Source organism: Gymnoscopelus braueri (assembly GCF_963280865.1).
Source record: "Gymnoscopelus braueri genome assembly, chromosome: 24".
Taxonomy (NCBI): domain Eukaryota; kingdom Metazoa; phylum Chordata; class Actinopteri; order Myctophiformes; family Myctophidae; genus Gymnoscopelus; species Gymnoscopelus braueri.
In genome coordinates this window covers 11297513-11310234 of record NC_137626.1, presented here as the reverse complement: position 1 = coordinate 11310234, position 12722 = coordinate 11297513, and the positions used below count along the sequence as shown (strand labels likewise).

Sequence of the window (12722 nt, the reverse complement as noted above, 5' to 3'; positions counted from 1 at the left end):
GGCATACTGTATAGTATAATCATAAATAATCAAAATATGAATCACTTCTTCCTGAAAAAAAAAAACATACTCTCACATTGTGCCAAATTTCCTCTGTCATCCTTATTTTCTTGTGAAGATTCCACCACCAAGATTAAACTAAATATAAAAATATGCAATATATTATTCAGTATAATATGAAAAAAACTAAAGAATAAATATGTCTCTTTTAAAAATAGATATAGAAAGATGCACCAGAGGTACAGAGGCAATTACGCCAAGAAACACAGTCAGTAACTGTAAAAAAAAAGCCCAATTCATACATTGTCCTGCGACGGTGTTGTGCGCAGAGAATATCTGACCTACAAGCACGCCACACCATCGCGTGACAAGAGCATGAATTAGGCTTAACGCTGAATTCATACCAGAATTTACACAGTTTAGCTCAGGCGGAAGTTCCGCTGCTATGAGCAACTCTGCCCTACAAGAGAGAGCTCACAAGTAGGGAGAAGTACAGACACTTGATGCACGTCGCTGGCAACTTGTTTGTAAACCATTGGTTCTCAACCTTTTTCAGGCCGTGACCCCCCAACATAATCATATTTGAACTGGGGACCCCCCAAAATAATCATATTTGAACTGGGGACCCCCCAAATTAATCATATTGGAGTTGATTTAATTTGACTCAGTTCTACACGCTCACTGTGAAAATAGTTCACAGTGAGCGTGTTGTAGATCAGAAAATAGCTGATCTACAAGCTCACAACACCTCGCAACGCGAGGTGTTGTGAGCTTGTATCATCTATCATGTGAGCTTGTATCCCGACCCACAGGTTGAGAACCACTGTTGTAAATGACCAATACATTTTAGGTAGGTAAATTTTGCCATGCCAGTTGCTCCATCTTGATTCATTTCAGATCTGGTTCAGAAATGTGTTGTCATCAATGTTCGCAGCGGAATGCCAATGCTGGTGTGAATTCAGGATAAAGCTGGAAACGTTCACATGTAAACCTCAGGACAGGAATAGATTGCACTTAGTGCAGCAATTAGGCAGGTGTGCGTGCGCGAGCAGCAAGTGTCTTTTTACACACGATCACTCGTTCAGGGGGTCAAGAGGTCACCCTGTACTCCTTTAGAAGAAGGACTAAGGTCCATCCCGTAGAGGCAAATCAATGCCAACGCGGACTTCAGTCCGGTGGTTCCCAAACGGTGTGCCGTGGCACACCAGACAAGTCCAGGTGTGCCTTGGGATTTTGTGACAACCACATTATAATTATTGCAATACATACAACTATAAGGTCATTCATTATTTTGTAATTTACTATATCAGTGCTTTGTGCACATAAAATTATAAAATTGTATTTATTCATTTGTTCAAACATAGCTGATCTACAAGCTTGTAGATCGGCTATGAATACAGGTTCGCCTTGAGATTTTGACCCATTGGTGTGCTGCCTTCGGCACAAAAGGTTTGAGAACCACTGCTGTAGTCCATGGGTTTACCTTCCCTCTCCATTTACAAGTGTTAAGGAGTTACTCAGAAACACAACAGCGACAGGTGAACAACAGGTTGGCCTTGAGAGAGGATAGCATGAAAAGGATTTCAGAAACATCTCCATCAATGTGCTTAACCCATTAAGACCGGGAACGCATCTGTGTCATGCTTCAGATTTCTTTGGCTATTCAAAAAATCACACCCTGTGTGAAGGAAGCGGTGCCTTTGATGAGCTTATTTAATTGGTGTGTGTGTGTGTGTGTGTGTGTGTGTGTGTGTGTGTGTGTGTGTGTGTGTGTGTGTGCACGTGCACGTGTGCAGTGCTGGCGGGCCCCCTGGGTGCCACACGTGGTCCCTGGTGTGACTATTGTGATGGCAGACCCCTGGCGCGTGCGTGCGCGCGTGCGTGCGTGCGTGCGTGCGTGCGTGCGTGCGTGCGTGCGTGCGTGCGTGCGTGCGTGCGTGCGTGCGTGCGTGCGTGCGTGCGTGCGTGCGTGCGTGCGTGCGTGCGTGCCTTTAAGTGGCGCATGTGTTGCAACGGTGCGCCTCGCAGGACCGCATGTTGCGTGTGTGTGTGTGTGTGTGTGTGTGTGTGTGTGTGTGTGTGTGTGTGTGTGTGTGTGTGTGTGTGTGTGTGTTCGCCCGCGCACATGTGCAGTGCTGGCTTGTGTGTGTGTGCATGTCTTTAAGTGGCGCATGTGTTGCAACGGTGCGCCTCGCAGGACCGCATGTTCTGTGTGTGTGTGTGTGTGTGTGTGTGTGTGTGTGCGTGCGTGTGTGCGTGTGTGTGTGTGTTTGTGTGCATTTCTTGAAGTGCCGCATGTGTTGCATCTTTGCCGTCCGCAAACATACGGACGGACGGACGGACGGACGGACACGGTCAAATGTAGAGCGGCTGGCACCGCTAAAAATAGCAGATATAGAAGCTCGTAGCGTGGCACCGAGTGCCGCGCTACGAGCTTGTAGATCTGCATTTTTTGATAAATCTTGAAAATGTGTAATTTTTTTATATATATATATTTTTTTTAAGCGAACGTTTTTAACTCAAATCTTTGCTTCTGGGGATTCTACAAAATGTCTTCTAAATCCAAACAGTTTTTAAAATTTGTATTATGTTGCTATAATATCAGTAGTTCTCAAACTTTTTTCATGTCAAGGACCACCCAAAATGTTGTTCCAGGGACCCTCAGAAGCAAAGATATGAGTTATAAATGTTAGCTTTAAAAAACTATATATATTCAAAGATTTGCACAAATGTTCATGATTATTCCCGGAAAAAATAGCAGATCTACAAGCTCATAGCACGGCACTGGGTGCCGCGCTATGAGCTTGTAGATCTGCTATTTTTGAATAGCCAAAGTATAAAATAATGGTCAGAGTGGTTACACAGATGCGTTCCCGGTCTTAATGGGTTAAGATATACTGTAGAGTCATTATTCAGTAGTACTCAACGGTACAGCAGGGCCACTTTTCCACCCGGGTTGAACCGGTTCCCGCTCTTTTTTCCCGCCTAATTTTGAACCAGTTCAGAGTGTTTAAAAGAAAATGAATTGGTTCAGAACCCTAAAAGTTGGTTTGGAACCGGAAACAAAAGATGTTCTAGTTTCACTAGATGCCACAGTTCTAGAACCAACGTTATTTCGGTGGAAAAGGGGCCCAGGGTGTAACATGCGGAGGGAAAAAAACAACAACAAAACAACGGCAGTGAGCTTTTTGAAACGCTCAGTTGCCATTCGGAGTGATTATGAGAAGAAAGTTAACATCATGAGTCAAACCTGTGACAATATCACAATTGTTGGTTTTGTTCTTGTGACTCTTCCAGCATCACAGGGCATTGTAACCACAGCTCACTGAGCATGCCATGACAGGCACTGACAAGAAATGTAAGCGCCAGCCAAAGTACAATCTCTCTCAAATACATATATACTATATATATATATAAAAAAAGAGAACTTTGAATCAAGTATATAAAACAGATACGAGGTGCGCTGCTGAGCGAAGATTTATCAGGAATCCAACAGGCAGGAAAGCAGACAGACAGACAGACAGACAGACCTACAGTCTACTTTGGCGTTCACACAGCCATCAAACTGAGGGTGACCAGCTCGTTTACTTTCTATGGCGCTGAGCGAGTGACCGCTCAAAGTTACATGGGTGACTGGTGTAAACAACTGACCACTTTTGTACTTTTTTAACTGTGGCCGTTTCACACCCGGAAACATTAAGCACCTCAAGCAACCACGCGTTAATAGCGGCCCTTCGACCACGCTGATGACTGTGCGAACGCAATGCGACAAATAACATTTCACCCCCCCAACCCCACCTTATCATAGCAGTCCAGTTCATTACTAGGTGCCATTTCATGGGAAAAAAATTAATACATTTTGTCGTCGTCCAAATTCCTACCTCACCGCTCAGCGAAGCGTGCTTGATTGCACTATTGTCATTCAAATGATCTGATCTCCATATGAGCGGGCCCCTCACATTCATCTTTTTCTTTCTTTACACCAACCCGCGAGGCAGAACAAAACAAACGGCACCTTTTGACTTGATCCGTCCCTGAAAAATCTCTTCACGTCCGTCTGCAGCGCTCTGAGAGGAGGGATGGTGTCAGAAGTGGGATCCCCTTCTGAGAGGAGGATGGTGTCAGAAGTGGGATGGCGATCGTAGGGTTTTTCTTAGCGTCGGGGGGGGCAGACAGAGCGCTCTCAGAAGCCGCCGCCGCTGCGGTCCACGGATATGGGCGCCCGGCTGTCCAGGCTCTGCTCGGCAGACTTCATCAGAATGGCCAGACGGCTGTCCGACACCTGGCCCTTCTTCACGGCGTTCATCAGCTATACACACACAGGAGACAAGATGAGACACGTTAACCCGTTGAGACCTGAGGCCGATTCTGCAAATAATGCCTACTAAATCAGTACCTAGTTCTCAAAACGTTTTTGTGCCAAGGACCCCCAAATTGATTTGTGTTTGGCCTCCCATCTGAAATGTTTTGTGCCAGGGACCCCCAGAAGAGAAGACTTTCAAGATATTAAACAAAAGTTCAAAAATAGCAGATGTACAAGCTTGCAGCGTGGCAGAAAGTGACGAGCTGTGACCTTTTAATAGCCAACGCTAAAATGACAGATGCTTTCCCCGGTTTTAATGGGTTAAAAGCCCTCCTGTTATGAATCTATTCTATCCCCCCCCCCGGGGGGGCAAGACCTAAACCTTTCTCTGTTAGCGTGTCATGCAACATTCAAAACCGGGCATGAATGTTGAGCCAGAAGCGGGCAACGCTCTCGCTCTACCGGTCAGGCTTTCGTTCCTATACTGTCACCTATGGTCATGAAATGTGGGTCATGATCGCGGCTACAGAATGCGTCTCCCTTAGGGATAGGGTGAGAAGATCAGCCATCCGTGAGAGACGTCGGAGGAAAGCCGCGGCTCCTTTTACATAGGAAGGAGCCAGTCGAGGTGGTTCAGGCATCTAGTAACTCGTACATCTCATCTAACCCATTAAGACCTGAAGAAGCATCTGTGTCACATTTTCATTTGAGCTAAAAAGCATTATTTTACACTTTGGCTATTCAAAAATAGCAGATCTACAAGCTCGTAGCGCGGCACCGAGTGCCGCGCTACGAGCTTGTAGATCTGCTATTTTAGAAAAATCGTGAAAATGTGTGCAAATCTTTGAATATATATTGATTTAAAGCAAACATTTTAAACTCAAATCTTTGCTTCTGGGGGGTCCCTGGAACAAAACATTTTTAGATGGGGGTCCGCGGCCAAATACACATAGTTTTGGGGGTCCTTGACATGGAAAAGTTTGAGCACCACTGATATAGAAACATACGTTTTTTCAGAATACGTTTGGGATTTAGAAGACATTTGTAGAATCGGAACCTCAGGCCTTAATGGGCTAATATATCTCCACACAGGCCTGGGAACGCCTCAGGATCCAACTGTCAGAGCTGGTTGATGTGGCCAGGGAAAGGGAAGTCTGGGATTCTCTGATGGAATCTCCCGAGAAGATGGATGGATGGATGTTGAAAAATTATCTTTTTCAGATGAAGTTCAATGTGAAAACACATTCAATACAAATTGATACAGCAGGTCACATGTTTGGACAAAAATGAGACTTGAGCATCCAGTAGTCACTGGAGCCTGTGGCTCTTCAACAGGGGGTCCGGGACCCCTAGGGGGTCCTCAGAGTTACTACAGGGGGGCCGCCAAATCTTTGTGTGATAGGAACCTTTTTTTTTTTTTTTTACATTAACCACTTTATTCTGAGGGGAACGTTAGCCGAAAATAGCAGATCTACAATCTACAATACACATACACGTCTATGAAGCCATCTATGAAAAAGTTCGATCTGCAACACGATTTCATACAACATGTGGTTGGGGGTCCCTGCTTCATCTCTCTCTCAGCTAAGGGGTCCCATGGCCTGACAACGTTGAAGACCCCTGATGTATTGGATCGTGCTACCCACAATGCTGCTGGTGAGCAGAGATACTGAACCATGAATGAAGCAATATTACACGAGAGGGTGTGCTTTACCGTCATTATTGGCACGCCTGTGATGCGGTCAGGAACGAGGCGAAGCCGAGTTCCGCGAGCATCACAGAAGTGCCAATAATGTAAGGTAAAGCACACCCTCGAGTGTAATATTGCGATTATACAACAGTTACCAACAAAACACATCCAAATGTATTCATATTGTGGAGCAATTCATAATAAAAATGTTTCGCTATTATTATTATATTATTATTATTTCGCTAATTTCCCTGTAAAGAGAAGAGTTTTTCACTGAGACATTAAATAGTCCCTGTAGCAGCGCTATGAGCCTGAGGCACCGTCTCATCAACACAGCTGAGCTATCAATGCTTGCGCAGTGGAATGAATTCCAGTAGGCTATATGCTCCGTCGTACGACCGTGTCACGTGGCCAAAATAACTGATCTACAAGCTGACAACGCGTCGCGATGGCGGCGTTGTGAACTTAGTTTTTATTATCTCAGGTACTTTGTAAATATGTAGATAACTTGTCTGGCCTTCTGTTGCTCTCTTGTTTTGATCTCCTTCCCACTTGCCCCCCACCCCTCTTCTTCTCCCCCCCCCCCCCCTCTTCTTTCTATGGAAATTAACGTTGCGATGGGAACGATGTACAAAAACGAATTTCACCCACTTTTTTACCTTGTAAACCTGTGATGTGACAATAAAACTGATTCTGATTCTGATTCTGAACTTGTAGATCGGCTATTTTCGCCGTGCGATACCTGGCGACGCGTTGTGAACTTGTAGATCGGCTATTTTCGCCGTGCTGTTTGTTTTCCTACCGTGGGACAGCGTGACGTCACAGCACAGTTGTGCCATATATGGTCTAATCAGGTGCGGACTGCAGTGCGGAGTGATTTATTAATGTGATTAGGCCCGTGCTATGATGCTGGTTTGAAGCACGGCTAGATAGCTATTTCAACCAATCAGATTGCTTGGTCGGAACTACCTGTTGTATAATGGCTCACACACACACGCACACACACACACACACACACACACACACTTAACGTACCTGCAGGAACTCATCAAATTCAACCTGTCCGTTCTTGTTGAGGTCCACCTCATTAAGGATGTCGTGGAGGCTGTCCTCGTCTATCTGGAGGTTAATGTTCTGATGAGGAGAGAGAGAGAGAGAGAGAGAGAGAGAGAGAGAGAGAGAGAGAGAGAGAGAGAGAGAGAGAGAGAGAGAGAGAGAGAGAGAGAGAGAGGTTTTTAAATAATTATAATTAAAAACAAAATGTAAGAAACCAAAAAATTAATGGATATTTACTCGCAACCCCCCAAAAAAGGGGGCCGCTACCAAAACATGGGTCCCGACCCACTGTTTGGGAACCACTGCTGTAGACAAAGTTAATAAGGAATCCAGAATGAAAGGGGAGGGAGAGAGAGAGAGAGAGAGAGAGAGGGAGAGGGAGAGGGAGAGGGAGAGGGAGAGAGAGAGGGAGAGAGATGCACTCACTTCCAGGACTCTCTGCACATCCACAGTGGTGATGAATCCTTTGTTGTCTTTGTCAAACTTGTGGAAGCGAGTCTTGTACCTGTGAAGCAGACAACAGGAAAACATACTGTTACTTCACTTAGTGTCACGTCATTAAAAAACTCACAGAATGTCTTTCTACAGCGCTGCTGCTTATCGTATCGTCATTTCCTGGTAGTACAGGTTCATCACTACTTGGTAGTTTAAAGTTTATTCTTGTCTTTATTGACAGTCCACAGTGTAGAGAGACAGGAAACAGAGAGAGAGAGAGAGTCAGGGCAGTGACATGAAGCAAAGGCCCGCCGGGCCTAAGGGATTTGAACCCAGCGACTCGCTGTCAGGGATCAGAGCCCAGTGGTGGAAAAAGTACTCAAATTCTTTACTTAAGTAAAAGTACCAATACTGCAATATAAAAATACTCTGTTACAAGTAAAAGTCCAGAATAAAAAATGTACTTGAGTAAAAGTACAAAAGTATTGGCATCAAAATGTACTTAAAGTATCAAAAGTAAAAGTACTAAATATTTGAAAATAGCCGATCTACAAGCTCACAACGCGTCGCGCTGCGACGCGTTGTGAGCTTGTAGATCTGCTATTTTCAAATAGCCTAGGTATAAAATAGGGCTAAAGTGGTTAATGTATGTTTCATTATATCATAATTTACATCTGAAAAGTAACTAGTAACTAAAGTTTTCAAGTAAATGTAGTGGAGTAAAAGTACAATATTTGCCTCTGAGATGTAGTGGAGTAGAAGTAAAAGTAATGGAAATTGGAAATACTCAAGTAAAGTACAAATACCTCAAAATTGTACTTAAGTACAGTACTTAAGTAAATGTACTTAGTTACTTTCCACCACTGTCAGAGCCTCAGCCTACAGTATGTGGTACGTGGTAGGGTCGAGAACCACTGATTTACCTCATGACTTCCTGGTAGTCCAGGTTGATCTCGGTCTTGTTGAGCGCCTCAGAGCGTGAGCGGTATCCCATCTCCTGGTGCAGGAACGTCCTGGCTGCTCCCAGCTCCGCCTGAGCGGAACACCATTATTATTATCATTATCATTATTGTCATTAACCCATTAAAACCTGAGGCGATTCTTTAAAAAATCTAAATCTCAACAGTTTTTTGAAAAAAAATCTGGAAAATATTTTTTCAATATTTTTCAAAAATAGCAGATCTACAAGCTCGTAGCGCGGCACTCGGTGCCGCGCTATGAGCTTGTATATCTGCTATTTTTGAATAGCCTAAAGAAATCTAAAAGTGACACAGATGCGTCCCAGGTATTAATGGGTTAACCACTTCAACCTTAACCGGAGTCCCTCAGGGCTCTACACGAGGGACTTTTCCGTTTTATACATCGTCTCTGCCAGGTGGAAACCTCATATTGTCCAAAAACAACGTACTTTTCAGGATTCAAATTCAAAAAGTAGCAAATGTAGCAGATCTACAAGCTCGAGACGCGTCGCTTCATGTGGATCTGCTGCTTTTGTGTGATGCTGTAGTATGATCAAGTACGGCGTTAATTTACTACACACACACACACACACACACATAATATGGTTGGTGTCACTAGGAGTTTGCTTAAATCAGTATCCTGTAAATTGTTTTGAGGGGTCCTTTGTCACCAGGGTAAACAGATAGAGGCTCAACCAGAGTCCACACCTTGGCATAGATTTCACTCACTCACTCACACACACACACACAGATGTATACATTCACACGCATACACACACACTTAACCTGCCTACTCTCTCTCATACATACATATACAGTACACACACACAAACACATTGTGTCCCTTGGGGGAGGATAAAGGGTGTGGACCCCTCCATTGTCCTGTGATGTAAGCAGAATGGCTGCCAGCATGTTGTAAGGCCAGCAGGGATTAGGACAATGCAACCGAACCTAAACTGGTTCTCAGGACATTCAACACACCAGAACACCATGGTGTAAACTAAACTAAACTAAACTGAACAAGTGGCTCTCTAACTTTGTTCATGTCGAGGACCACAAAATGTGTATATAATATATTTTGGCCCCGGATCGCCCATCTGAAAAGGTTATGTGCCAGGGTACCCGAGAAGAGAAGATTTGTGTTTTTAAAAAAAATAGGTTTAACATGCAGGTCTATTTAAACAAAAACTTTAAACTAAAACTAGTAATACCTCTCGCTAAAACCAGTGTTTCATGTGGTGTCCTGTGGTGTTTCAGAGTGTCGTGTCGGTCCGGCCAGTGTTGATTTTGACAGCAAATTTTGAGCAAATAGTTTTAGTCATAGTCTTTTGAATAAAATTCCATTTAGTTTTAGTCATATTTTAGTCATCTGAAAGTTTTTGTCTAGTTTTAGTCGACTAAATCTACAGTTGATTTAGTCGACTAAAATGTATTCTGGCGGTGCCTTGATGGCGTCGTAATGGCTGATTTTACACTTGGTTGCATGCTGAAAATAGCCGATCTGCAAGCTCACAACGCGTCGCAGTGCGACGCGTTGTGAGCTTGTAGATCTGCTATTTTCAGAGCACAACGAAACATAAAATGACTTGTCATTTTAGTCTAGTTTTTGTTTGTTGACGAAATTGTCAATATATTTAGTCTTAGTTTTAGTCATCATGGCCTAGTTAGTTCGTTTAGTTTTTATCTAGTTTTATCTAGTTCGTCAGTGAAAAAAAGGTAGTCGACCAACATTTTTCGTCACAGTTTTTAGTCGACGAAATCAACACTTTGTCCGGGCGTATACCTTCTTCCGGTCCTCGGTCCATTCCAGGTGTTTGGCCATGATCTCCACGATGCGGGGCAGAGCCTCGTCGGCCGCCTGCACGTTCAGGAAGCCCAGGCGCGTGCGGCGGGCGATCACATCGATGGCCGTGCAGGCGTACTCCTTGATGGCGTACACCACCTGTGTTCGGAGGAGGAGGAGGAGGAGGGAGTCCAGTGAATTTGTGTTTTGATCACAGTAGGCCTGACCTCGACTAAGTCGAATAGTCGACTGGTTAGTCGCGGGGGGTCCGAGTCGACTGCGTGTCTCTTAGTCGAAAATGTTTTTAATTGTTTTTTGGCCAAGTCTACACCTGCAACCACACGTAACTTCCACTTTATTCTTCTTATTCCTCGTCTTTGTATTGGTATTGTTTGTGTGCAACCTCTTCCAGAGAGAGATAGAGACACTAGAAACTCTGCTGGAGACACAAAACAAACTGTGTAGACTTGGCCCTTTGAAATAAAATGTATTTTGGCCAAAAATACTGCCAGTCGACTATTGGCAATTAGTCGCCAATTAGATTCGACTAAACAAATCCTTAGTCGGGGACAGGCCTAGATCACAGTCAGGGGTGCCTAGGCCTGTCACATTTAAACATATCGCCTAAATGCAATATTTGAGATAATCACAATTATTTTGCATAATAGTAATACTCATTTAGAAATAGCTGATCAAAAATAGTGGAAATAACTCAGCTATTTCCACTATTTTGTAACACATTTTGAGTATAAAATATGAACATATTTTATTTTGATTATGGGTGTCGGTGTCGTTTCTTTGTGAATTTAAGTTTTTGTCACATCTGCCCCGTGCAACCTTTTGTTTACAAAGGCCTAAAAGCCACACAAGATTATTTGCGTGACAATTCATCGTCAAGTAAAGTGTCATAATGGTGACAGCCTTAGTGGGCTCCGCCTCCCCGCCCCCGCCCCATCATGTGCTGCCTTATGTCATGAAGATGCATGCGAGCCCAATTCCTTTGCGATGGTTTTTGAAAACCTTGTGCCCATACCTAACCTAAAACCATGGCAAAAATCTAAAACTTGTCAAAAGTGCACAATCTCCATGATGTTTTACTCCCAGCTAATATCAGAAAATAGAATATCGGCAAAAAAGCCAATATCGGACATACCTAGTTTTTGTCATTTGTTTGAAGAAAATGTAATCTTTTAAATACTCGATGCATCCAGTGGTGGAAAAAGTACTCAAATTCTTTACTTAAGTAAAAGTACCAATACTGCAATATAAAAATACTCTGTTACAAGTAAAAGTCCAGAATAAAAAATGTACTTGAGTAAAAGTACAAAAGTATTGGCATCAAAATGTACTTAAAGTATCAAAAGTAAAAGTACTAAATATTTGAAAATAGCCGATCTACAAGCTCACAACGCGTCGCGCTGCGACGCGTTGTGAGCTTGTAGATCTGCTATTTTCAAATAGCCTAGGTATAAAATAGGGCTAAAGTGGTTAATGTATGTTTCATTATATCATAATTTACATCTGAAAAGTAACTAGTAACTAAAGTTTTCAAGTAAATGTAGTGGAGTAAAAGTACAATATTTGCCTCTGAGATGTAGTGGAGTAGAAGTAAAAGTAATGGAAATTGGAAATACTCAAGTAAAGTACAAATACCTCAAAATTGTACTTAAGTACAGTACTTAAGTAAATGTACTTAGTTACTTTCCACCACTGTCTATAAATGACTTTAGATGGCGATCTTTTCTCCAGTATGTTGTAGAATGTAAACGTAATGCACGCGGCGGAACTCCTCGCATACCTCGCTCTCGATGTAAGGGAACTCTGACACCAGCCTCTTGCCGACGATGGGCCACCTCTTCCCCGTGACCTTGGCCATCTTGGCCACGTCGAAGGCCTTCCCGCCGTACGTGGACGCTAGGTGCTGAGCCACCTGCCAATCAGTAAAGAAACACACATACATAACAGTATAGGTCATAATGAGGCTTTCACAGAAATACATTTAAAAAAATCACACCCAGTGTGAAGAGAGTGGTGCCTTTCATGAGTTCATGTCATTAGTTACTTTTTACAGACTTTGATGACTTCAACGTATTTTTACTCATTTTAAGTACTTTAAAATGTTTGTACAGATTTGTACGTGTTTTTACTCATTGTAACATCTTTTAAGTATTTTTACGCATTTTAAGTATTTTTACTCATTTAAAGTATTTTTACTCAGTTTAGGAACTTTAAAGTATCTTTACTAATATTTAAGTATTTTTACTCATTTTAAGTATTTTTACTCATTTTAAGTATTTTTACTCAAAAGTGTGTGTGTGCGGACACACAGACACACACACAGACACGGTCAAATGTAGGAGTGGTTGGCACCACTCAAAAATCTGAATTCATTCTGAACAAAATGAACCAGCGTTTTTTTTGTTTGCACCAGATCTATTGCCATTCTACTGCGTTTCGTTCATAATGTTGGCTCTGTATGTCCATGTAACACCTAGG

At 43.0% G+C, this 12722-nt stretch overlaps 1 protein-coding gene across 5 annotated transcripts in view; it reads right to left on the bottom strand.

Annotated features, from left to right (window-relative positions):
- Positions 1 to 3827: 3827 nt before the first annotated feature.
- gpd2 (glycerol-3-phosphate dehydrogenase 2 (mitochondrial)) overlaps positions 3828 to 12722 on the bottom strand; it is a 47784-nt gene continuing 38889 nt past the window's right edge. For 4 of the 5 annotated variants that reach the window (XM_080422627.1, XM_080422629.1, XM_080422630.1 and 1 more), the window contains 6 exons: positions 12025 to 12156; positions 10227 to 10385; positions 8408 to 8517; positions 7476 to 7554; positions 7029 to 7127; positions 3828 to 4309 (listed from right to left, as the gene is read on the bottom strand). In XM_080422627.1, coding sequence (XP_080278753.1) covers positions 4184 to 4309; positions 7029 to 7127; positions 7476 to 7554; positions 8408 to 8517; positions 10227 to 10385; positions 12025 to 12156 — 705 coding nt within the window. In that variant the 3' untranslated portion in view covers positions 3828 to 4183. The remainder of the gene's footprint in view (positions 4310 to 7028; positions 7128 to 7475; positions 7555 to 8407; positions 8518 to 10226; positions 10386 to 12024; positions 12157 to 12722) is intronic. The other variant, XM_080422628.1, reaches the window with a different exon arrangement.